General features: G+C 36.5%; 1 protein-coding gene across 1 annotated transcript in view; it reads left to right on the top strand.

Moving 5' to 3' along the window:
* WDR70 (WD repeat domain 70) overlaps window positions 1-25,609 on the top strand; it is a 289,585-nt gene that overhangs the window by 189,255 nt on the left and 74,721 nt on the right. The window contains exon 10 of the mRNA XM_014831227.3: window positions 2,130-2,304. Coding sequence (XP_014686713.1) covers window positions 2,130-2,304 — 175 coding nt within the window. The remainder of the gene's footprint in view (window positions 1-2,129; window positions 2,305-25,609) is intronic.

The raw sequence follows: 25,609 nt of genomic DNA, 5'->3' as shown, positions 1-25,609 counted from the left end.
CTATTAGTTTCTAAATGTTATGGAAAAGATATATTTCCAGATACATTTCTATTATTGACTGCTTATTTAATTTTATTTTCTGACAGTATGCATACTTTATATGATTTTGGTCATTTTTAGTGGTTTAGATTTGTTTTATGGCCCAGAATATGGTCTATCTTGTTGAATGTTCAGTGTGTACCTGAAAAGAATGAACATTCAGTTGTTGTTGGGTGAAGTGTTATATAAATGTTACTTAGCTCAACTTCTTTGGTAGCTCAACTTGTTTTTGAGGTTTTCTATACCTTTACTGATTTTTTTGGGGGGGGAGAGGAGGGATCTACTTGTTCTATCAGTTACTGAGAGAAGAGTGTTGAAGTGTACAGCTATAGGTATGGATTTGCTCTTTCTTCTTTTATTTCTATTAAGTTTTTATATTTTGAAGCTTTGTTATTAGGGGCATATGCATTTAGGATTGTTATGTCTTCTTGATCAGTTGACTTTATCATTATGAAATTTTCCTCTTTGTCTCTAGTTTTATCCTTGTTCTGAAGTCAACTTTGTCTGGTATTAATATGGTCACTCCAGCTTTCTTTGATTATGTTTACATGGTACATCATTTTCCCCCGTCCTTTTACTATTAATGTCTCTAAGTCTTTAGAGGCTTTTTTGTGTTTTTTAAAGACAAAATCTGCCGAGTCTTGCTTTTATCTAATCCAATCTGACAGTCTTTGCTTTATTAATTAGAGTTTTTAGGCCACTTCAAATTAATGTAATTATCGATGAGGTTGGATTGAAATCTACCATGTTGCTATTTGTTTTATATTTATCCCATAGTTCTTTTTTATCTCTTCCTGGTTTTGATGGGATTAATTTTTGTTTCCATTTTATCTCCATTATTATGTATTCATTATTAAAAATGTGTTAGTGATTGCTCTAGGATTTATAATATACATCTTCAATGTATCAAAGTTTCTCTTCTAATAATATTTTACTATTTCAAGTATAGTATAAAACTGTATGCTTCCATCTCTCCCTCCCAACCTTTGTACTACTGTTGTCATACATTTTTACTTGAACTGTTTATCTTAAAACTTCACAATATATTATTTTTTCTTTATAGCCATTTATCTTTTAAAGAGATTTAAACATTCTTTTAAATGTCTTTTACATTTTCTCTCATTTGTACCATTTTTGGCACTCTTCATTTCTTTGTGTAGATGCAGGTTTCCATTTGTGTCCTATTTGTTTTTCCTGAAGAACTTCCTTTAACATTTCTTGTAGTATGTATCTGGTGGAAATGAATTGTCTCAGCTTTTCTTCACCTGAAAAAGTCTTCATGTCACCTTATTTTTGAAATATATTTTCATTGGCTATAGAGTATAGAATTTACAGTTTTTTTCTTTAAAAACTTTAGAGATGTTCCATAGTGGTTTAGCTTGGATAATTTCTGCCAAGAAGTGGCTGAACTCTTTTTTGTTTGGCTGTGTATTATGGGTGTTTTGTCTCTCTCTTGGTCATATAGATTTTGTTCTAGCCTCCCTCAGTGGCAGTAATCCTTTGCCTGGGACTGTGAGTGGGAGGGAGTCTTGTCCCCGCTTCAGCTGTAGACTGCTGTTGCTTGTTACTTGGTGAAAACTCAGGGGCAGACAGCTTTATTTTTATTACTCCCCCAGAGGCATGAGATCTTTGCCTGGGCCCTAGAGCAGGACAGCATTCTTTTTTAGTGACTTACTTTTTCAGTGTGTTTTCTGGTGTATGTTATATAACGGCACATTAACACATGTAAGTAATTTAGATATTAATGTGTGTGTATAGGAGGTGTATGTTCAACAGTTTTACTGATCAGAGTGTATAGTCAGAATTGTTTGGAGGCCACTGCTTTAGAGGGTCAGAACTAATAGCTGATAGATTTGAAGTAGAATTTGCCACTTGCTGTTTGATTTGATGACATCACGATTTGGATGCTTTACTTTATTTCAGTGAGTAACCTCATTTACAGATGGGGAATGTTTTATGGTGCACATTTTATTTTATTTTAAAATAATTATTAGGTTTATATGCTTAAAAGGTGAAGCTGTCTTTATGTGCTCTTTTGTATTTTAAACTCCTGTCTTTTTTGTAAATGAAAATTTCCTTATTCTTTTTAGGACTGTGAGGACATGGGAAGTAGAAAATCCAAGGAAGCAAAGAAGCGTGTTTAAACCACGGACAATGCAGGGTAAAAAAGTAATTCCCACCACGTGCACATATAGTAGAGATGGAAACCTCATTGCAGCTGCCTGCCAGAATGGAAGCATACAGATTTGGGACCGAAATTTGACTGTAAGTCAAGGACATTTAAGTCCGCTATTCTTAGAAGAAAACCACCTTATAAAGACAAACATCATGTTAAAATATTATGAAGGTCAATTTCCTGAGTTTAGCCCTAATTTAAACTTCAGTGTTAGTTGATAAAACATTGGGACTTTTGCAGTAAACAGTATTTCAGCAAACATTCCAGCCGAGTATTTTCCAATGCGTATTACATTCTTTTTTTAAAATAAATTAGATCTTTTGGTATAAAATTTAAAAAGCACAGTTCAGTTTATTATGTGGCATCTCAGTATACTTGATTTTGAAAATGAAGGTTTGACAGTAATATGAAGCAAGACTAAACAGAGAACTAGAAAACTACGTACTATATGGCAGGCACTATTCTAGGCACTGGGAATACTGCAGATCATCCAAAATTCCTGCCCTCATGGAGTTTACATTTTAGTTCTTTAAAAAAATTATGAAGATAATATTCTTCCAAATAAAATTGCCCATCAAACATTTACATTTTGAAAGGGACCCCAGGAAGCATAGTTGTCTTTTCAGGCAGATGAGTTAAAGTTAGTTTTCTTGGAATAAGGTGAAAGGTAATGATAGGGGCAAAAGAATCCATGTTGATAATGCTGGAAATATCTCTGGCATTTTCTGTTTGTCAGATCTTTTTATTTCTGTTTTCATCTCCACTGTAAACCCCATAAACCTTCATAACAGCACAGAGATTTTTAAAATCCTTTGAATTGTAAACTGAGATTTTACTAAGCAATAAATTTTTTAGTAACTGGCTTTCATCGTCTCTGGGTGCTGTTGATTTAAACATAGAAATTCTGAAACATGAAGTTTTCTTGTGTAGCTTTACTAGTGGTGTGTTTGGTATAGTGCGTGTATATATGCCTTTTTCTTAGAACCTATATATTTTCATAAAGTTGAGTATAGCTCTTAAAGATTGGCCTTGCATGTCTCTTGGAATAGTGAGTATTTCCTATTTCCAGTTTTTTAGAAACAAAGTTATTTGAATGCCAGTTTCCTCCCCAAAAATCTTTTAAGCCGTTCTGCTGATCACAGTCTTTGGTTCTGTTTTGTTAGAATTTAATAATACATGAATGTATAGCTTATTATACCATATCCTGTTCATTATATTTTTATTCATATTTTTACATTTGCATGTAAATGTGCATCACCTGAAGACAAATAAAATTGAGAAGAAAAAACTTGCTAGCAGGAAACACAGCTTGATTTAAAAGCAGATTTTTAAAAAATTTATAATAATAACAATAATAATAATGATAATAAATCATCCACAGGGAAACACTAAAGCTGAGGTCAGAAAACCTAATGGCAGTAGTTTTTCACACAGTACCCAAAGAATTACATGGTAAATGAGGGCTAATATATACTTTTTGTGGCAATTAAGTAAAGCTATCATAATTGTCATATTTAATCATAGAATTCTCAATAGACCAGCTTCAACTTTAGCAAATTAAATGAAACATATTTCTTTGTTTAGAAGTAAGGTGTCTGTCTATTAATGATAAATTCCTGTGTTCTATGTATGTATGGTAGCCATTAGCCACATTCGACTATTTCAATTTAAATTAAGATAAAATACAATTAAAATTTCAGTTTCTCAGTCATACTAGCCAGTTTTCACATGCCCAATAACACATGTGTCTAGTGGCTACTTACTGAACAGTACAGATAGAGAACATTCCTATCATTGCAGAAAGTTCTGTTGGACATTGCTGCTCAAGAGGAGTGTTTGCTCCACGTCCGTTTCAGTCATATGGTGACGGACTGTTTTTCAGTTTGGCAAGAAGGCTGTCTCTTCAGAGGAGCTTTTATAGGTCTGCACTGCCTCCCTGGCCCCTCAACCTCCATTCACCAGCATATATCTAAGCAACAGCAAGGAGGCCAGTGCTTGGTTGGAGTAAAGTGAGGGAGGTGTAGAATATGGGGAGATGACACTGGAGGGGTAACAGCATGCACCCTGTCTCAGGGCCTTTGCATGTGTTGAACCCCTCAGCCTGTAACACTCTTCTCCTAGGTGTTCATATGGCTTTTTCCCCTCACCTCTTTCAGTTCTTTGCTGAAATTTTCCCTTCTCTGCAAGGCCTTCCCTGACTCCACCATATATATATAATTGCAGCCTTCCCCCCTTCAGTGGTATTCTTTATCCCTCTTATTTTCTTCCATAGTCCTGATTACCATCTGACATACTATACTGTATCTTTTACTTCCTTGTTTATTGGCTGTTTTCCTCCAGTAGGATACTGGTTCCATGAGAGAAAGGACTACTGTCTATTTTGCTCCCGGCTATGTTCCCAGAGCAAAGAACAATGCCTAATATACAGGAGATCCTGAATAAATATTTGTTGAATGAATGAGTGAATGAATGTGTTCTGAAAAGGTAAGGTAAAATGAGATTGTCAGTTTGTTTCTAAGGAGACATTGAAAAATAGTAGCGTAGGGGCCCGCCTGGTGGCACAGTGGTTAAGTTTGCACATTCCGCTTTGGCGGCCTGGGGTTTGCCGGTTCAGATCCCGGGTGTGGACATGGCACCACTTGGCAAGCCATGCTGTGGTGGGTGTCCCACATACAAAGTGGTGGAAGATGGGCACAAAGGTTAGCTCAGGGCCAGTCTTCCTCGCAAAAAGAGGAGGATTGGCAGCGGATGTTAGCTCAGGGCTAATCTTCCTCAAAAAAAAAAAAAAAATAGTAGCATAACAAACTATTCTAGTTATTTGAAGACATAATAAGATACAGATATGAGAAAGAGAGAGCTAGGTAGATATTAAGATAATTTAGGGTACATCCTTAATGATGTGTAAATACACAATCTGTATTAACATAGGTAGATTTTTAAAAACTGTTTTCATCTCTCTCTCAGGTATAATTTCTGACTTTTAAAATATTCCAGCATGTATAGTCTTAGGAATACCTACTGACTTCTTCTGTTCATATAAAATCACCTACCAAATTCTTTGGACGTATTTTGCTCAAAGCAGTGTTGCTGCTCTTTAATATCTATCAAGAATCTACAATATGCAGTATGCTAGACTCTGTACTAAAAGAACATGCTGTATTTACTTGTATTGCAATCACTATTTGTTGACAAGGATTTTGGCAGGAAAATGAGGATCCATCATATTCATGGAGTTTCGCCTGGAGTTTTGCCTTCCCTGGACACAGGTGATGGGAAGGAATAACATTTAAAGTTTGTTTTGGCAATAGGGTACTTGTAGCAATTTGACCCGCTCTCCACCTGACTGCCTCCTACTGCTCTTTTGGCTTGCAGTCCAAGCCCAGATTCTGGGGCTGTCCCTTTTGGGAAAATGGTGACACACTACACCCCTTTACCAGAAAAGGCTCAAGCCTACAAGATCCTGCAGAGACATTTCTCCAGCTCAGTGGTTGATCAGTGCCCACACTCTCTCAGCCAATCTAGAGAATGATTGGTGTGGATCACAGAAAGTTGGGACAAAAATTGGTAATCACATCAGGAGATAAGTAAGCCCCTAGTGAATAGGAGAACGTGAAGGAGAGACAATACAGGAAATAAAGTCACCAATAGTAGCTTACATCCAGTGCACGACAAATCTTTAAATGTCTCCAATCACTGTCAGGTGACCCATGTTAAGATTAGGTTGATTTATGTCCTTTTACACCTTTCCTTTTATTAATATGTATATAAACAGGTTAAACGTTTTTGCTTGTTTTTATATAGAGAAAGAATTTGCAATTTGCTTGAAAGCAACATGGACAACCTTGTAAGTGAATAGATATAGCCCTAATTTGCTTTTTTCAAAATCTCTTTATTTAAATAGAATCATAAGTTTATAAACATGAATATACACTTTTCAAAAAATTTATTGTTATTGTTACTATTCTTCTTCTTTTATTTAATTACCTCTCCTTTCGACTCTCATTGTTCTGTTTCTACCCTATATTGCTTGTAAATTACCTGGAATGTATCCTTCTGTACTTTTCTCCGTATCTCTATATCTGTATCTATCTAGCTAGCTAGCTAGGTCAGGAACATTTCACCTGGTATTTTTGAGCACCTACTGCCTCACTAAGAATAAGACCAAAGACAAAAAGATCTTTTCTCTTCTTCCTGCAAGGACTCATCACTTAATAATCTACAGCTTTTACCCAATATGCGTTGTTCAGGTTAAAGCAGTGAAGTATTAACTACAGGGGGGAGAGAACTACATTATAGAGGAAAAAACAATATTTTATTTTTTAGACAATTTTTAAGAATCAAGTGATTTAGAAAATGGTTCTGGTTTCTTTCTTTGGGAAAAAATAGTGTATCTTTGTAAAAAATATAAAGAACAATATTAAAAATTCAAATATAGATTTTTGTCTCTTCATTAGGCCTAATACTGGGAGTCTGGAAAAATAGATACGGACAGCTCAAAGTCTACTGCATATTTCTATAACACATTTTGTAAATGACACCTGAGACATACAATTACATTATACATTACTTGGAACTTTCTGTCCATCAGTCCTGAGTTTCCTAAGCTCTCTACACCTTATTTTCCCTATTCATGAAGTGAGGGCAAGATCTCCAACCTGTCACATCTTGAGAATTGTATTAGGTGACGTATTTAAAGCACCCAGAACAGGACTGGCACGTAACAGGTTGTCAATAACTGTTGGTCTTCTTCCTCCTTTTTCTCTTTAGCTCCCAGATGATTTACAGTTTTAGTAGAATGATGAGGTTACATCTCAGGGTGCTGTTTAACTAAGGCTGTGAAAGTGTCATGCGTCTGAGTTTAACAGATTTCTTTGTAACTAAAAGTATGGTTTAGGAAAATAAGAATATAGACCCCTGCTAAAGCATTCATGCAATGTATGAAAATACAGCTGCCATCAATAAATAAGAATGCTCTATATCCATTGGTTAGTAAGCCTAAGTAGATATATGAATTATAATAACTTTTTTTTACAAACGTTCAAGAGAAAGCGTCTGGCATACAAATTATTCTGTAGTATTTTTGACGTGTGTACTTTTCAAACTTTTCAAAAAAGTGTATCATTGATTCAAAACACAAATAAACCACCAAGATTGTGTGGAATTACTTGCAGCCTCTGAAGTTAAACTCATTTATTCAATTCTGCTCCCTCCTAAAACTCCACTAAAATGACTGAAAAGGCATTTTTAAAAGCATAAACCCACATGGACAAAGAGAATTAAGAGAGGAGACCACAGCAGAAACGAGAAGTCAAGATGCTTGTGTTAGTTAGAAACATGAATGGTAATTGACTTCGATAACTAGAGAGGCTGGAACCTCAGCTGTGGCCGTGGAAGCCTGTGAAAGATGAACTGGTTTATCCTGCAATTCCCTCTTCCACCCTGTGCAACCAGGTTACTGCTCTTTTTTTGTTTTTAATAGGAAAAAATTAGAGGCTGTTTAAATGTTTGTTAATAAAAGACTATCCAAAATATTTATTAAAAATTCTATAGAATATATCACATAGCCGTTAAAAATAAATTAATATTTTGTGCATTTACATTTCACCTTATTACCAGTAAATTGAGATTTCAACAGTCTTTCTCTTTCCTTACCCTTTAACCTGAATAGTTAATGTTCTTTACCTTCTTTACTTTGCTGACTTGGATTTAATTATTTTATTATTCCGTGGTTTCCTCTGTAAACTTGTTAGTTGCAATCATATAGAAATCTTTCTGTAATTGCACTAAGTGATTAAATCAGGAATCCGTTACTTAATATAGCCTGACACAAATAATTACTTTTACCACTTCCCCCAAATGCTAATACTTTAAACACTTTTTTAAAAAAAATTATTTTATTGAGGTCATATTGGCTTATAACATTATGTAAATTTCAGGTGTACATTATTGTATATCAGTTTCTGAATAGACTGCATAATGTTCACTACCAGTAGTCTAGTTTTTATCTGACACCATCCATTTGCGCCCCTTTACCCCTTTCGCCTTCCCCCTACCCGCTTCCCCTCTGGTAACCACTAATGTGTTCTCCTTATCCATATGTTCCTTCATCTTCCCTCACCCCCACAGAAGACCAAAGGATTACTCTTAGAGGGGGTCTGTTAGAGCAACTGTATTCCAGGCAAAGCTGAGATAAGGTGAATATCTTCATATGGAGCTATGTTTCCTCTCCCCGTCCTCTATTATTATTATAATAATGGCACTTACTGAGCGTAACTGTGGGCTAGGCAGTATTTTAAGCGCTATAGATGTACTCTATCACTTAATCCTTATAACAATCCTATGATGTAGGTACTGTTACTATCATCATTTTACAGGTGAGGAAACCAAGACACAATGAGGTTGAGTTGCCTACCCAAAATTACAGTTAATAAGTGGCAGAACTGGGATTTATTCCCAAGCAGTCTGGCTCAAGAGCCTGTACGAAGGGTTAGCAACCTATGGCCCATGAGCCAAATTTTTGTTTTTAAATGTTTCTATTGTCTTCCTATGGCTGTTGTAACAAATTTAGCATGAACTTAGTGGCTTAAAACAACACAAATTTATTATCTTACTCTTCTGTACATCAGAATTCTCATGGGACTAAAATCAAGGTGTTGGCAGGACTGTGTTCCTTTCTGGAGGCTTCAGGGGAGAAGCCATTTCTTTGCTTTTTCCAGTTTCTAGAAGCCACCCGTATTCCTTGGCTCATGGCCTCCTTCCTCCATCTTCAAGGTCAGCAACAATGAGTGGAGTCCTTTTCACGTTGCGACACTGCGACCCTCTCTTCTGCTTCCCTCTTCCACTTTTAAAGACCTTTGTGATTACATTGAGTCTACTCAAATAACCCAGGAGAATCTCCCTAATTGAAGATCACTTGATTAGCAATGTTAATTCAGTCTGAAATCTTCATTCTTCTTTGTCATGTAGGAGAACACAATCACAGGTCCAGGGATCAGGACGTGGACATCTTTAGGGGGCGTTATTCTGTTACCACAATGGTTTTAAAAAAGTCAAAATGAGAAAAATACTTCATGACTCATGAAAGTTATGTGAAATTCAAATTTCAATATCCATAAATAAAGTTTAATTAGAATAGCCTTGCTCATTCGTTTTTGTATTGTCTGTGGCTGCTTTTGTGCTACACTAGCAGAGTTGAGTACTTGCAACAGACTATATGGCCCTCAGAGCCTAAAATATGTACTGTCTGGCTTTTTACAGAAGAAGATTTTTGACCCCTGACAGAGTTTCTGATCAGTTTTTTTTTCTTGTGAGGAAGATTTACCCTGAGCTAATATCCATTGCCAATCCTCCTCTTTTTTTGCTTCTGGAAGATTAGCCCTGAGCTAACATCTGTGCCAATCTTCCTCTACTTTTTGTTTGTGGGATGCCTCCACAGCATGGCTGATGAGCAGAGTAGGTCCAAACCCACAAACCTGGGCCGCCGAAGCAGAGCATGCAGAACTTCAACCACTCAGCTACAGGGCTGACCCCATGATCAGCTTTTCACTGCCTTATTCTTATATATTAATGGACAGATAAGGATCACTAGACATTTGAGGAAATCCTCTAACATGAAAGACGAAGACTAAAGCAAACAGAATAACTCAGAGGGGAGAGAGAGACAATGTAGGAAACAGAAGACTATTTCAAGAAAAAAAATCTTATAGTTAGTATTCTCAGAGAGAAAAGAGAGAATATTGTAGCCAAGAAACTAAAGCAGAATACTACAAAAATTTTTGAACATTTAGACTTCAAGAAAGAGGTTTTGGAAAATAAATAGATGATACCAGCAGGGAAAGCCATAGGAGTATTGAAAGATAAAGTCAAGAAAATCTTCTAGAAAGTAGAATAAAATACAGTGAGAAAGAAAAGGTAGATTTTTATTTTATTTTACTTTTTTAAAGTTTGGCACCTGAGCTAACAACTGTTGCCAAGTTTTTTTTTTTTCTTTCTGCTTTTTCTCCCCAAATCCCCCCAGTATATAGTTGTGTATTTTAGTTGTGGGTCCTTCTAGTTGTAGTATGTAGGACACCGCCTCAGCATGGCCTGATGAGTGGTACTATGTCTGCGCCCAGGATCCAAACCAGAAAAACCCTGGGCCGCTGTATGGGAGCACGTGAACTTAACCACTCGGCCACGGGGCTAGCCCTAGATTTTTAAAAGAGTCAATTCAGGGTCCAGTATTTGACCAGAAAGTTTTAGAAAGAGAAAAAATGTAGAGGAGGGAGGATGGAATTAGGTAAGAAATAGTCCCACATCCCTACCACCCCCACAAAAGAAAAAGTCTCAAAACTGAAAAAGAAAATTTTTTTCCATGTAGGAAGGGCTCATTGAATGCTCAGCACAATGAATGAAAAAGACTCACATGAAGCCACACGTCATGAAATTTCAGGGCACCGGGGTTATAGGGAAGATTCTGAAAACTTGCAGAGAGAGAGAAAATAGGAAACATGTTAACAGAAGGATAAGGGGGCCATGTAATGTAGGATGTTGGTAAGACAGTTGCTCAAGGTGTGTAGGATCATGATCATGGACTCTTAGCTCAGTAGGGAAGGAGATGAAGAGCAGGAGGGGCTGACAGGTGGAGGGAAGTTAGAGAGATCACATCATTTATTCCACAATTATTGAGTACCTTCTCTGGTCCAAGCACTGTTCTAGGCACTGAGGATACCAGAATAAACAAAACAGAGAGAGACCCCCCCCCCCCCCGCCCACCTCAGTTTGCTTTCAAAGGCTCTGAAGAAGCTGGAAAATTGGTATTTTGAGGATTTATCAGAAGAGATTCTGCAATCTCATGTAGTGTTTTTAAGAATAAAATAAGACTTTCTAAGTGCCAAATTCAGCTGTCTTTTTAGTCTTTGTTCTTATTGACAGTAGCACTCTTTGAAACAACTTTTTCTCCTGCCAACTTCCCTCTTGTCCTCTAAACTCAAGGCAACTAGGCATCCTTTATGTGTGTGACAGTCACTATCATCTTGTTCTTATTGTTCTCATCCTCCTCCTCTGGCTGCATTCCCACTGTCTCCATATTAGAGTAAAAGGACATCATCTTTCCTAGTCTTCTGTCAAGGAGATGAACTATTTTAAGTTATCATTACTTTCAGTGACTACTTACTGAATCTGCTTCTCTTAATTCCTTCCTACACATTCTTCTGCGCTCCAGAGGTATGTTCAGTTACCTGAGCAACAACCCCCACCAGGATGTTATACCAGCACGTAAAGTCAATAAACCCAGAACACAGCTCCTCATCAACTCTAGAACTCACTCTTCCTTTTGACTTTGCTATTTTTCTTAATTTATATTTCCATTTAGAACTTCAGAATATTCTCTATCTCCTATAATCAGTCTCAGACTTATAAATTCTATGTGTTAGTTTGCTCTGCTTCAGGCCTGCATCATCTCTAACCTGTGCTGTTGGACATCCTCACTCTTCTCTATCCATCCGCTCTGGAATACGCAGCCCCAGTTTAAGTTGTGTTAAATGCAGTGCTCACTGCTTCAGTGCTTATCACATGCTGAATATAGTTCACATTTCCTCAGGCTGACACCTGCAGCCTTTTAATTTGTCTTTAACCAACCTTTGAGTATCTCCCATGACTTTCTCCATCAATAGAAAACTTCTTTTTAAAATCAGTTAGATTATACTCTTTTTCCTCCTGATTATCTTCTACTTTACTGCATTGGTGCCTTTCCCTTTGCTGACCACTCTGCCCTGTATGTGGGTCTCCCACTGCTGGTGGAGACCTCATGCATTGAAGAAGGCCAGATCAGATGCCATTCCCTCCATGGCATCCTTATGCACTGCCTTGATGCATAGACATTAACGTATAGAAGGAAAAAAATGTAACTTATGAAAATAATTTGTGAAAAATTTGTAGGTTTAGATGATCATATACTGATCAAAGTTACTCAGGGAAGCCTGAAGAAGAATTAAAATTGAGTTAACGTAAGTATTTACTTATAAAGATTTATAAATATTCTTAAAACATTTTAACTTGTAAGTAAAAATAGAAGAATTTTCCCCTAAATGTGATAGGAGTAGAAAAATTATATGAATATTTATGGGTGTGTGTTGATATTTAGGACAGAAAAAATGAAAATCAGTCATGAACCCAAAACCTCCAGTTTAAAATATATGAATAAGAGCTGCTGTTATGGAGTCAAACGTATAAACATTCTAAGTAAGCAGTTAGTGTAATCTTATATTGAATAAATGGACCAGAGGGGCTTTATAGATTCAGGAGAATGATGTAATTTTTGTCACTATTTGGTGACTTGACATTAGCCAAAATATTAAAGTGAAAGTAATTATGAAATATCTGTAAAAAAGTAGGACATTTTTACCTGTGTTGTGTGTAATCATGATTAGAGACAGTCGTTCTGTAACTGTTTTCAATTTCACTAGACATGAATCCAAAACGTAGCTCATAATTTCCTCTGAAAACCTGGTCCCAAGCTTTACACTCTTTACTAGCCCCCAAAGAAAGTTAATTTTGGCTGTTTTTTTCTGACTATAAAATTAATTCATAGTTATTTGTAAAAAATGTTCATCCAAAATAGAAAAGCATGTGACGAAATGAGTCTCTTATAACTATACCACTTAGAGATGAGCATTTCTAGATTCTTTTCTGTACTTACATATAAGTTGTGTTCCTTGCATGTGTGTTTGTTTCAGTGTATTGGGGTTAGTAGCCCTAATAATTAGCACCCCTCTTCCCTCCGTGGACTCTAAACAAATTAAGAAATAAGACTAATCGCTAAAGCATGATGGATGAAGGCCAGAATGCACTTTTGTTCCATATGGTGGAGGAGGATGACAGCCAAAAGTGCCTGCTCACTAGCTCTTGGAATTGGACAGATTTGCCCACAGTCTCATCCAACACTGATCCTGGCGAGGTTTGCCCCAGGTAGACTCGGGGTGTGGGGCAGCAGAGGAGAGTTACTCCATGAGGGCAGCTTGCACCCAAGAAGGAAAAGGGAACAGCTGAGCCAAGAACTCTCCGTTAGTTCTTCCCACATTCACAAGTCAGATTAGTAAACTACCTTCCTTCCTAGGGAAGAGTGAATGACAAGTGTGGGATGAGAGGCTATCTCATCAAAAAGGGCCTTGAGGCTCTGTAAAGGAGTTTGAATACTCTTCTGAGTGTAACGGAAGCCGTTAGACAGATTTTAGGAGAAGAATGACATCATCATCTAAATTACATTTTTAAAAGAATCACTCTAGCCGTTCTGCATGGAGAATAACTATGCGGGGAGAAAGGCAGAAGCAAGAAGGCTGGTTGGGGGCTGGCTATTGTAGATGTCCAGGTAATTTCCTGGAGAGGGTGGTAGTGGTGGAGGTGATGTTTGAATTCCAAAGACTTTTTGAAGCTAGAATTGACAAATGGTTAAAATTTAGAAATAATTTTTTCACAGTATTTTAAATTATGCCTTTTAAAGAGTTGTACACTGGTATAATATAGAGAATTTAATTTGGAAAATGATTTCATAAAACACATTTGATGATGCCTTTCCATGGTGACTGATTTTCTAGTGGTAAGTAGGCTATTTGAGAGTCGAGAATTTGGATTGCATGAAAGCCTACTTTGATTTTGTGTTATTTTAGCTAGTTTTGAACAGCTGATTTTACTTTTATTATCTTATATCAATTGGCAATATGGAGTAAATGCTCCCTAATTCTTAAAAAAAAAAAAAGATTTTTAGTGTTTTCCCCAGCACAGGTAAAGTCCTCTGCAGTTGTCTAGCTAGAGCTGTTATGTCGTCTAAAATGGTCAGAGTCTCTGCAGGATGACTGTAGTCTCTAGAAAGCCTATATAAGGGATGCCCTCTCTAGGAGAGAGATTTCCTGAGCCATGCTTCTCAGCTTCAGGACAGCTATGATTTATTTCGTAAGCTGCCGAGGCCAAACATTACTGTTTAACCATTATAAACAAAATAGTAAATGTTAAATGTTCACTCAATAGAGCCACTAGTAGGGCTTTTATATACGGAAAGTAATGTCTGAGCCAAAAATGTAGAACAGTTCTCTGGTCTGCGTGCATTCTCTTTTAACCGACTCTTTGATTCATTGCAGCTAGAGAAGTGATGTAACCACTGATGATTTGATCTCCAAAACTCTTGCTGCTACATTGAATCTTCCTGTTTTGTTTTGTTTTTCCTTCCTCCTTCCACTAATTACCGAAGCCTTAATAATTTACCACATTTCTTAATAGTTCTCAGAAACTTTTTTTTATGTGAGACCCAAATTAAAGAGCATTGCAAGATTCTGTTTAACCTCAACAATTCAGAATATTTTAAATATTTACCAGTTTTGTCCCTTATCAGACTTTTTATGGTTTTCAGCTCTATCCTACAAAGTAATGCAAGGATCAAATTTTAATTCGGAAGTATTTTTAAAATTATTGCGCAATTTATTTATAGTCAATTATATAAAGAATTATTCTCACTCTGAACTGTCTGATAAAGAACTTTACATTTTGCTGTAAAGGTTTTCCCCTGGGGAGAAAGCACTGATGCTCATGGGACATGTGGTTAGGGCGTCTATTGCTGTGTACATCATGTGGTAACCTGTTTTATTCTGAAAAACAGTTCTTATCCTCTGAATCTGACAATATAACAGAGAAAGGACTGATTTGTCTTGTAAAGCTGTATTTTGTTTTTACCCACAGTAAATTACATTTTATATTGTGACTGACTCCACACATCTCTTTGCACAGACCGACACCCACACGCACACAACTGAAATAGAAGAGTGCCATAATTCCTAATCTTGCAATGTACAGTGCACTCTGATATTTTTTCGTTCCATTTGATTTAATTTTTAAAAAGTACTGATCATAATCTATTAAATTGATTTTATGACCCACTAATGAGCTAGAATCCAGAGTTTGAGAAACACTTCTAAAGCATGTCCCAAAAATAGTTTGATCTTCACAGCAACCTTGTGAAGTAGGCAAGACTAATGTCAGTGTTTTCAAAACACAGTTAAATCCTATACTTAAAAAAACAGAAGCTTTGACTGAAGAAGAAGAAGAAATGGTTTGGGGCATTGAGAGACCAGAGGTCATCGTGAAGACAGTAGGCGCTTGAATGGTGAGGGAGAGGAAGGGGGGCTGCAGAGATTTAGAACAGGAGGCAGATGGATGCAAAAGATGCTTTGCCTGCCTTGGGATTTTTGCCTAAGCCCTTGAAGACATCTGGTATGCCACCAGAAATCACCTGTGGTTAGAATGTGCAAGGTTGCTGATGTCTTGAGAGGCTGCCAGAATTAGTTTGCAGAGCTCTACCTATCAGATTCCTGTAGTTCATCCCCAGAAATTCCATCCATACTAATCCAGTCCAGTTTCTCTAGTTAAGTCTATTTCCCAGACTTCATTTGTTTGCATACTACTCTCATAATTCTTTCTATATTTATACACCACCTTATTCTTTACTTACTTTAAAAAATTGATTTATTTTACAATTATAAATAATTTTTTTATTGTGGTAAAATTCACATAACGTATGATTAACTTTTTTTTTTTTTTTTTTTGGTGAGGAGGTTTCACCCTGAGCTAACATCCATTGCCAATCCTCCTCTTTTTTGGCTTAAGGAAGATTAGCCCTGAGCTAATATCTGTGCCAATCTTCCTCTATTTTTTGTAGTGTGGAATGCTGCCACAGCATGGCTGATGAGTGGAGTAGTTCTCCTCCCAGGATCCGAATCCACGAACCCATGTCGCTGAAGTGGAGCGTGTGGAACTTTAACCACTTGACCGCAGGGCCGACCCCAATTAACCACTTACAAATGTACAATTCAGTGGTATTTAGTGTATTCACAACGTTGTGCAATCACTAGCTCTCTGTAGTTTCAAAACTTTCTCATCACCCCATAAAAACACCCTGTGCCCATCACTCCCCATTCTTCCTTTCCTAAAGGAAACATTATAACACAACCATAAATAAAAAGCCAATGTTGCTGTAAATAGAACATAGCAATTTTTAAAACTGCATTAAAAATAAAACAATTATAAATTCTGGCTAAATACTGTTGTCTGCTAAGGCTCTGTGTCTGAAATTTTTCTGTGTTAAAGAGATATTAGCAAGTGTTATGGTGGTATTAAAGACAAATTAGCACTAAATCAAGGCTTTCTGCTTGGTACAATCAGAAGAATTGAAGGAGAATTTTAAAAACATGACTTTCTCGCTGCGAGATTCACTGTTATTTAATGCTGTTCCCTTGTACCAGCTAAAATTTGTCTCACTACAGCTGAATTCATCCCAACCTCTCCGCTCCCCCGCCAAGCTCCTCTCATCACCTCATTATTAAAAGGATTATATATTATTCCCAGAATCTTCTATAACTGAACCTCCAGAGTTCCAAGTGTGTTGTATTAAGTCTGGTGATTGCAGTCTTCATCATTATCCTTGATCATGTAAAATCACGTATTTACCAAATAGTGAACTAGATCCTTTGGCAGTTTTGAAGAAAAGACAGAGATACTCCTCTCAAATAATATAAATCTTTATTGTGAAAATCAGTTTATGCACAATTAACACTTAGAAAATAAAACCGATAATAGTCAGTAGACAAGTGAATTGTATTTTAAAAGTTCACTTGTTTAAATTGTTTGGAACTTGTATACTTTTTCATAGAAATTGTACTTAATATTAGCTGTGTTATTGTGAATATTCTAGATTAGCCAAATGTGGCTCATCTTTCTGTGCTTTTCTTTAAGTTCTTCAGAGGTAACGCTAGTATGATCAAAAGAATACTTTGCCTCTCAAACCTCAGTTTCCTCAACTGAATAATAAGCTTCACCTCTACTTGGTTATAAGGATCAAATGGCATAACCTTTGTGAACGTGCCTAGCTCAGTGCCTGATGCTTAGTTGAAGGTCAATAAGTGTGCATTCTTTTATTCAGTCACTCATGTTCATAATCTTGTTAATATGTTAGGAAACTGCATCACTACCGTTTGCCCAAAGAATTCGGTTGGTTTTGTTCTTCAGTGACCTATAGAACTTGACTAGAGAATTCACCTCCTTCTCAGTGCTGCCTACCTCAGCATTAGTAATGGTGGTGGTGTAGCCATAGCAGTAATAGTAATAATAATTATTATTATTAGAATGGGAGCTAACATTGCCCATCTACTATGTACCAGGAATTTTTCTAAATTCTTTCAGTGTATTTGCTTGTTCTATAGCTCTTTGAGGTTAATATTCTTATCTCTATTTTAAGGATGAGTTAACTGAGACTGATAAATTTACTTAAGGACACACAGTAAGGCGTAGGTAGATCTGGGATTTGACTTCAGGCAGTCTGGGTCCAGAGTCTGTACTTTTAACCACAGTCTCTGGGGCCTCTCACAAGAGTGGGATCCCATGCATACACCCCAAATGAAGGGTCTGTCAGCAAGGGGAATATTCCAGAGAGCTCATTCTCCTCTACAGTTGTGCAAAAGCCAGGAAATGCTTATTATCAAGGACAGAATTGTCTGATAGAGTATCTGGTTCACATAGAAAAGATCCAGCTTCTGTCTGTCTGCCCACAGAGGGCCAGCAGAGCTGGGTGAATGTGGAGTGGAACCAGGAGAGAAGGAACAGGTAGGGAATATATTGCGAAGGGAATTCCTGAGCCCCTTATCATGGTTAACGAGGATCAAAGTAGAATAGAGACTGGGGAAGAAAAGAGATCAGTTTAGACTCAAGTGATTAGGCAAGGAGTGACTAGCAGTCTTTTCCCCTTAGCTGCATCACCTAAATTAAGTGCATTAGAAGTATTTCTAAATTTTGTGTCTGTTCTCTTGGTGAAAATAGTGTGTGGAGTCCACATACATTGAAGGAAATAATTCATTCTGTACTATATTTACACTTTATATATTTTATTACTGAGATGGTGAATCAAGAATATAGAAATGGCATAAAGTTAAAACATTTTGCTAAGTTTAAGTGACCATAACTTAAGTGGGATTCTTTGTCATTGACTAGATCTAGTAGCCAGATGACATTTTACTATTTTATTTTTAAACCTAGGAAGATTCGCCTATAAACCATTTAGTAGGAGAGCAAACTTTCCAAATGCTGTGAGTTAAAACATATGGAGAAACGAAAGATACTTGCATGGGGCTTGAATGTTTCCCACACATAAACTGTGTGTATCAAAGAGGGAAAGATATTTTGGACATTTCACTAAAATACTAATTTAAAGTTATAGCAAAATACATGATGGTTATGTTTACATTGATAAATTAGGAATACTTTTGTTTAATAAGATATGATAAGCCAAAAAATAAAGAATTCTCTGCTATATCTCTAAATCCACACTTAGAAAGTGGCCCTCCTCTATAAACCTGAAACTGATATAGTTGTGTGTGTGTGTGTGTTTGTGTGTTTGAGTTTGATAGTGGTTGCTTATTTGTATGGGGTTTCCCCATTTATGAAGACAGACTTGGACCAGCTGCTTCTATTTTATCTTAGGGAGAGTATTTTTTATTTAAAAACGAGTACATATTCTCTATTTTCCAATTAGCTAAGAAAACATGTTAAGCTTTACTTTCTGTACTCTGTGTGTTATGGAAACAGTAGATAGATTGAATATACTTTCTCAAACGAATCTCTGTTCGCACCCCACACAGTAATTTGCCATGCCCTTCTTGGTGGCATTGGGATGGGGTGATGTTGAGAGGGAAGCCTATTTTTTTCCCTTTCAGTAAATGGCTGTAAGCAAGAGAGATGCAATATTAGACTAAAGTTTTTGAAGAATTGCTTTGTTTTCTATATGCAGGATAAGTCAGAAGAAATGAAGGCAAGAGACTAGGGGGTCAGTTAAGAGGTCCCAGGCAAGTCCAGTCCCAAGTAAGAGGTGATAAGGAACTCAACCAAGTATGTGGAGTGAGAATGGAGACCAATCCAGAGAAGTGGGTTAGAGAGATATTTAGGATATAGGATGCATACAACTTGGTAAACGTTTGTATATGAGGCTGTGAAGGATGAGTGACTGACTAGAGTGAGTAACTGGAGACCCCTGCCACCCATGAAAGCAGAGAGATTTGCCTGAGGAAGTGGAGGGAGAAGGAAAGGCTGTAAGGAGTTTAGTTTTGGATGTGTTGAGGCACAAATTCCTCGACTTGTTATCCAACTCAGTTGAATAAATGAATGAATTAATTGACTCATTCTTGGAGCTTGTATCCATCCCCATTACTCACTTTCCCTAGATTTTGACTGAAAAATGCCCTAACTTTTTGGCCTGGAACTGGACTTCTATTTTCAAACCCTCACTGAGGTCTAATTCTTTCCTCCATGATCTCTTAGCCTAATTTCCTTATTTCTGCTGATTGAATTTCCATGCTTTGACCCTGTGCCTTCTGTGCCTGCATTACTTTGGACCTCTGGCCTATGTTTACTTACCAACTTATGATAACTATGATCCTTACCAACTCCCTTCCTGCCTTACTCACCTTTGGATCAAAATCCTTCTGGATGCATGTTCTTTGGAGAGACGGTAAGGATACATTGCTCTCCTCATTAGAGATGTATTTTCTCAGTGTCCCTATGCACTGGTTTTGATAGGGGCTGGGAGGGGACATACCACTGTAGTGCAGAGGAAGAGTACTCTACTAGGACTTGTGCCACTGCTGCTTCAAAACTAGCTTTTTGAAGTAAATCACTCAACCCCTCCATGCCTCAGTCTCCTTATCTGTAAAACAAGTAGGTTGGGCTCAAGGACCTTTAAAACTCCACCTCCAGTTGTAAAAATTCGTCTCAAATTTTACATCTGTAATATTTGCCTCTGCAGAACTGGATTTGATAGCACTGTGTATCAATTCCAGTGTGTTTTAAATAATAGAAAAATTAAACCCTTTATAGAAGTTAAATGGAAAAATGTCTTAAGAATTTCAGTAAAATTAAATTGAAAAGGGAAAAAACTGAAAATGGTTTATTTGTGCTGCAAAGATAATTGATAAAAGAATTAAATTAGCCTAATGGAGCTCATTCTGGAATACATTTTCTCAATGATATTAATCAAAGTTGGGATAATTTGATAAAAATATATTTGAAAAAATGATGAGGGCATTTCAAAAGGACACAGGAGCCAACCTGAATGAGTTCCTAATGGCCAAATCTGGGACAAGTCTGTGAACTATATCTGGAAGAAGTCTGTGAACTATAACCCATAGAATAAATTAAAGATCCAGGCATACACACTCGCACATACACACACATTATCTCTCTTTCTTAAAATAGAATTCCAATTAATAAATGTAGAAAGAATGATAGAAATAGAAAATCACCATGAAGCAAACACCACAGTAATAATTATTGCAAGCAAGAATCATTGATGGATGCTAACATTAGTGTGCAAAGGTGTGATGAGAAACAGTATATTTATGTATGTAGTCTCAAGGTTTTTTTCTCACAAGATACTTATCAACTACAAAGGGAAAAATAGTAAATTTACGTTGGAGAAACCCAGCAGACACTACCTTAGCCAAGTGGTTAAAGATAACATTGCCTGTGTTAAAACATTGACATTGTATAACTCCTGATATGATACCTGAGAAGGTACAACATCACTGATGTTGTATTCTTGCTAAAAATGTATAACCTCAGACTAATAATGGGAAAACATCAGACAAATCCAAATGGAGGAATAGTCTGTAAAATAACTGGTTAGTCCTCTTTACAAGTATCAAAATAAACTGTCCCAGATTGGAAGAGACTAAAAAGACATGACAACTAAAGGCAGTGAGGGGTCCCGGATTCAATCTGGACCAGAAAAAAAGACAATAGTAAGGAAAGTGGTGAAATTGGAATAAGGTCTATAGATTAGTTACTAGTCTTCTGTCAGTGTTAATTTGCTTCTTTTTCAATAATTTTACCATGGTTATAGTAGATGTTAACATTAGGGGAATCTGGGTAAAGAATATGAGAACTCTTTGTAATATTTTTGTAATTTTCCTATAAGTTTAGAATTACTTTAAGATAAAGATTTTAAAACTTGTATTTTAGCCTTAAAAATGATTTTGAAACAGTCTTGGTGTCAACATGGCAAGGTTAAGTCAACACACAACCCTCCTCCTCCCCACACAGTAAGCCTGAAAATGCTAAAGTTCACAGATTTTGAAAATTTTGAAAAAGATAATTTTAGGACAGCAGGAAGATCTGTTTAATAAATGGAGAGGTAAATTTTTGGTCTTCAACATCCCTGAGGATTAGTAAAAACTTAACAATATGTTCAAGAAGCATGTGCGCATATAAATGACTTACCTTTGGAGGGTGACCCTCTGGAGGACAATCATGTCTCTTTGTGCTATTAAATGAGTTGTGTGTCACATGAGTCTTAGTGGGAAGTAGAGCACAGCTCCCACTCAAAAAGCCAAAAATGTCAAATGCTCGTTTTCCTAGCTTTCTTTGTGTTACTAGAATGCAGGTGTTCAACCTAGGCTCAGCCAATCAAATTCACTCGCTCTGGGCTTTGATTCAGGAGACAGTGAGAGGGGAGAATTCATTCTGGCGTGGGAGTGGGAGTAGTAGCAACAATTTTCATGGGTAGCAGTGACGCTGATGATGTCATATCCAACATTCTGAAGTGGGAATGGTGTCATCTAGGCTTGTGCTAGGTCCTGAATCTGGCTGGGAGCCTGGCTGTGCCAAGCCTGCCTTGTTCTCACACATTTTCTCATCCTGGTTCTGATGCCTCCCCAACAATTGTAGGATGCACTTTCTATTCTTTCAGTAAATTAGTTTCCTGCTACAATTGAGAACTCTAACTGATAATGTACACATCTACTGTTGTTTGGATGTTAGTGAAAATATCAGGAGTAAGACAGAACCCTTTAGCATATAATTTTAATAGATTTAATAACTTTTTTGTGATTAATAGAGAGCTATCTGGACTTTGTCTCGATCTTTCTTACCCTGTCTATTAGGACACTCAAATGAGTTTATGTTGCAAGAGTTATTTTTTAGGCATGTACGTTTTTCAGCACTTAAAGGTTTAATGTACTTTTATGTGTATTATACTGAGATAGTAAGTTGAGTTTGAGAGTCATTATAGTGTAATGCTTAATGGTGTAGACTCTGGAGATATACCTGTATTCAAATCCAGGCTCTGCCACTTATTGTCTGAATGACAGTTTCTCCAGTTATAAAATGGGGATACTAACAGCACCCCCACCCCGGGCTTGTTAGGAGGACTAAATTAGTATATTTATATATATGTGTGTGTGTATATGTATTTGTGAGTGTGTGTGTATATGTGTGTGTGTGTGTTTGTATGATTAGAGCAATGCTGGGCAGATAGTAAGCTCTCTATTTAAGGGTTAGCTCTTGTTGTTATTTTGATTCTCATATCATCTCAGACATTTATTTACGTTTGTTTTTCTGGTTGATTTTAACATGTTAAGTCCTTAACCCTTCTTTGTGTCCACAATAACTTTTCTTCTTGGTGAACCCCTCTTGTATGCATCTGACAGAAGAGAGTTCACACTGATGCTGAGATCTGAGATCAGACTTTGTGAATTGTTATATTACTGAATCAGCTGTGTTCTTGATAGTTATTGGAATCGGTATAGCATCTGAATTTTTAGCTGATTTGCTTACAAAGAAAAGTGATAACAGACACCCCAACTTCAAAAGGAAATGAATTTGTTGTTTTCAAGAGCAAGACTAAAATATTAGCTTCAATTAATTATCTTTAAATGTTTCTGGAATAATTCAATATACATAGCACTTAAAAGAAAAAAATGTATCTAACTTAATCAAGTGGATTTTTATAAGCCACATAAACAAAATTAAGCTATTCACTGGCTACCCAAGGGATGAGTAAGTTAGAGCATTCGGAAAAATGGAGAACATAAAAACAAGCCCAGAGAGAGTATTCATTTAAATAATGAAGAATAGTGTCATTGTGTTGAGTCTTTGAAATTCTTTCCCTGGTTGCCTATTGGAGTAAGTTTTCCTTTAAGAATTATCGTACCAATATGATGGAAAAAACCTGAAAAATTTCCCTACAACTTCATACTTTTTGATCATAGGATTAAGACTCAGTGAAGAGATTTTAATCATCATAGTATAAGATTGTGCTTCTTACCCAGTGGATATAGACATCATTATCCGTCTCTAAAGACTCATCAGAACTTTCCTCAAAGTTTTATTGCAGTCAGCAGTCTATTAAAGGAAAACCAGAGTGCTCACTGGGGCTGCTAGTGAGACAGGAAGAAGTTAAAAGTTTACTCTCTAAATACTTTTCCTGCCTCATTTGCAGATCCAGGAACTCTTGATCTATGAACCTTATTTATGCATGAATCTTCTAAGTCTTAATTCCTCCACTTTCTTGGCTCTTAAGTTCTTTCTGGTCTGAGTTTCTTGTACAGTTCTCTGTCAGTGGCTCTGGCCTTTTACATGTTAGTTGATGCCAGTGTCATCTGTTTTGGATTATAAGGTCCTTGAGGACAGTGACTCTTTTGGCTTGGGTTCTACAACACTCTTTGATGGTGATCATGGTGATGAAGTAGTTTGCTCCTTTGATTTGAAATATACTCCTGACTTCTGGTTAGCATATTCTGAGAATTAGTAGTAGTGCAACTATTTCTCAATATTGATCTACTTTCCAATTGCCTGTGTCATATCAAAACAAAATAATAGCTATTTTTTGTTGATCATTTTCTGGGTACCAGAAGTGTGTTTGGTCTCTTTACATTTGTTATTTCATCTAATTCTCACCAGAACTTACTGAAATTGGTATTATTTTCTCAGTTTTATAGATGAGAAAACTAAGGCTTAAAGAAGTTAAGTAACTTGCCTGTTGTGTACAAGTAGAAATGTTAAAGCCAAGAAACCCAGATCTGTCTGACTCCAGAGGCACTGCTTTCAGCCACTGTACCATGGTTTTCTATGAGTCTCCATGGACATTTGCATGTACTATTGATTCTTTGATGTCTTTGAAATCTATTAAAAAAATTTTTTTTAACAGAATGCTTAGAGAGAGTTATCATGATTGTAATAGCATACCCTTGAAAAACAAGAATATTTCACTGATTTGTCTTCATTTATTAGGGGAAAAAATTCTAAAAGTGTGTTAAATACCTATTCCATTTGTCTAGCATTGCAAAACCTGTTATTTTAATTTCTAATGCTATTTAGAATATGAGAGCGAACATTCCTATTAGTAGCTGTCAGTGTTGATACATTTTGTATTTCCATGATAATTTTTCTAGAGCTATGTCTTAGCCTTTCTGATGTGGTATTCACTAGTCTTTGATAAATAGACTGTATTGTGTGGTTTTTTTCATTGAGAGAATGATGGAGTTAAAAATAATCACAATAATAATTTTAAAAGAACATGCTGACATTTAGATCTAAAGACTTTCTCCTCTAGGCTATAAAGTCTTAAAAGTAGGTCACACTTTGGGTTTAAACTCTCAACAGATACTTGCTCTCTGTATTAGCTTACCTTTTGATCTTAAAGCAGCACTTATTCTTGACTTCAGTAAATTTTAAATTGTCCTTCCAAATTTGGAAATCCTGTATAAAATGAAAAATCACCAATCATTTAAAGGATACAATTAAAGAAGCAAGTTTGTACTTTTCTGTTCTGTCCTCTTGAAGAATTGAAACTTTTCTTCAGTCACTGATTTAAGCTAGAAATATGAGGCAGTTTAAAAGCAGAGAAGTTCATGCTCACTTGAATAAAATGGGGTATAGGGTACCATCCTTAAAATTCTCTGTAGGATTACCTTTCATTAATCAGAGGACAGTAGAGTAAGAGAGAGTTTGTAGGCTAAACCCCAAACACAGACTGCTTCACTGAGCTAGCATAATTGGCGATTCACTTGTTTCCCAATGCTCTATTCATTACAAAAAAATTGCCGTGGGTCTTTTGAACGATTTTTCTTCAGTTCTACCACCACCACAAACCACTGAAGAACATGACCTTCAGCCTTTCCCCTTTTGTTTCTCTGATTCATTGCACGCTTTCTTATACTTAGAATTTCTCTTTCAGATTCTCCTGCCCTATACTGCCTACTTCCAGTAAGGATAAACCCCGGGCTCGCTTCTCTGCTGTCACTACTGGTTACTGAAACACTTATTTTTGCAAACTGATTTTTGTTGTTCTATAGTAGCATAAACTATTTTAGATGTCAGCTATTTTAGACCGGCCTATTCTATGGCCAGAGAAGGTTGATGGGTGTGAAGGTGTAATTAAAGGTTACTTTAAATATTCTAGATCTGGTAACTCTCAATATAATATTTGATTTAAATATGCATGCAGGAATTTTGATAGCATGATTGCTAAAAGTGTGGTGCCTGTTTACTTTGAGTAGGTATCCTTTTATTATTATAAACTCCCTATAAATATATAAAGTTAACAAA

This window comes from Equus asinus, chromosome 10 (assembly GCF_041296235.1).
Source record: "Equus asinus isolate D_3611 breed Donkey chromosome 10, EquAss-T2T_v2, whole genome shotgun sequence".
Taxonomy (NCBI): Eukaryota; Metazoa; Chordata; class Mammalia; order Perissodactyla; family Equidae; genus Equus; species Equus asinus.
Note: the sequence above shows the minus strand (reverse complement) of the source record. Positions and strands in the feature narration are given on the sequence as shown.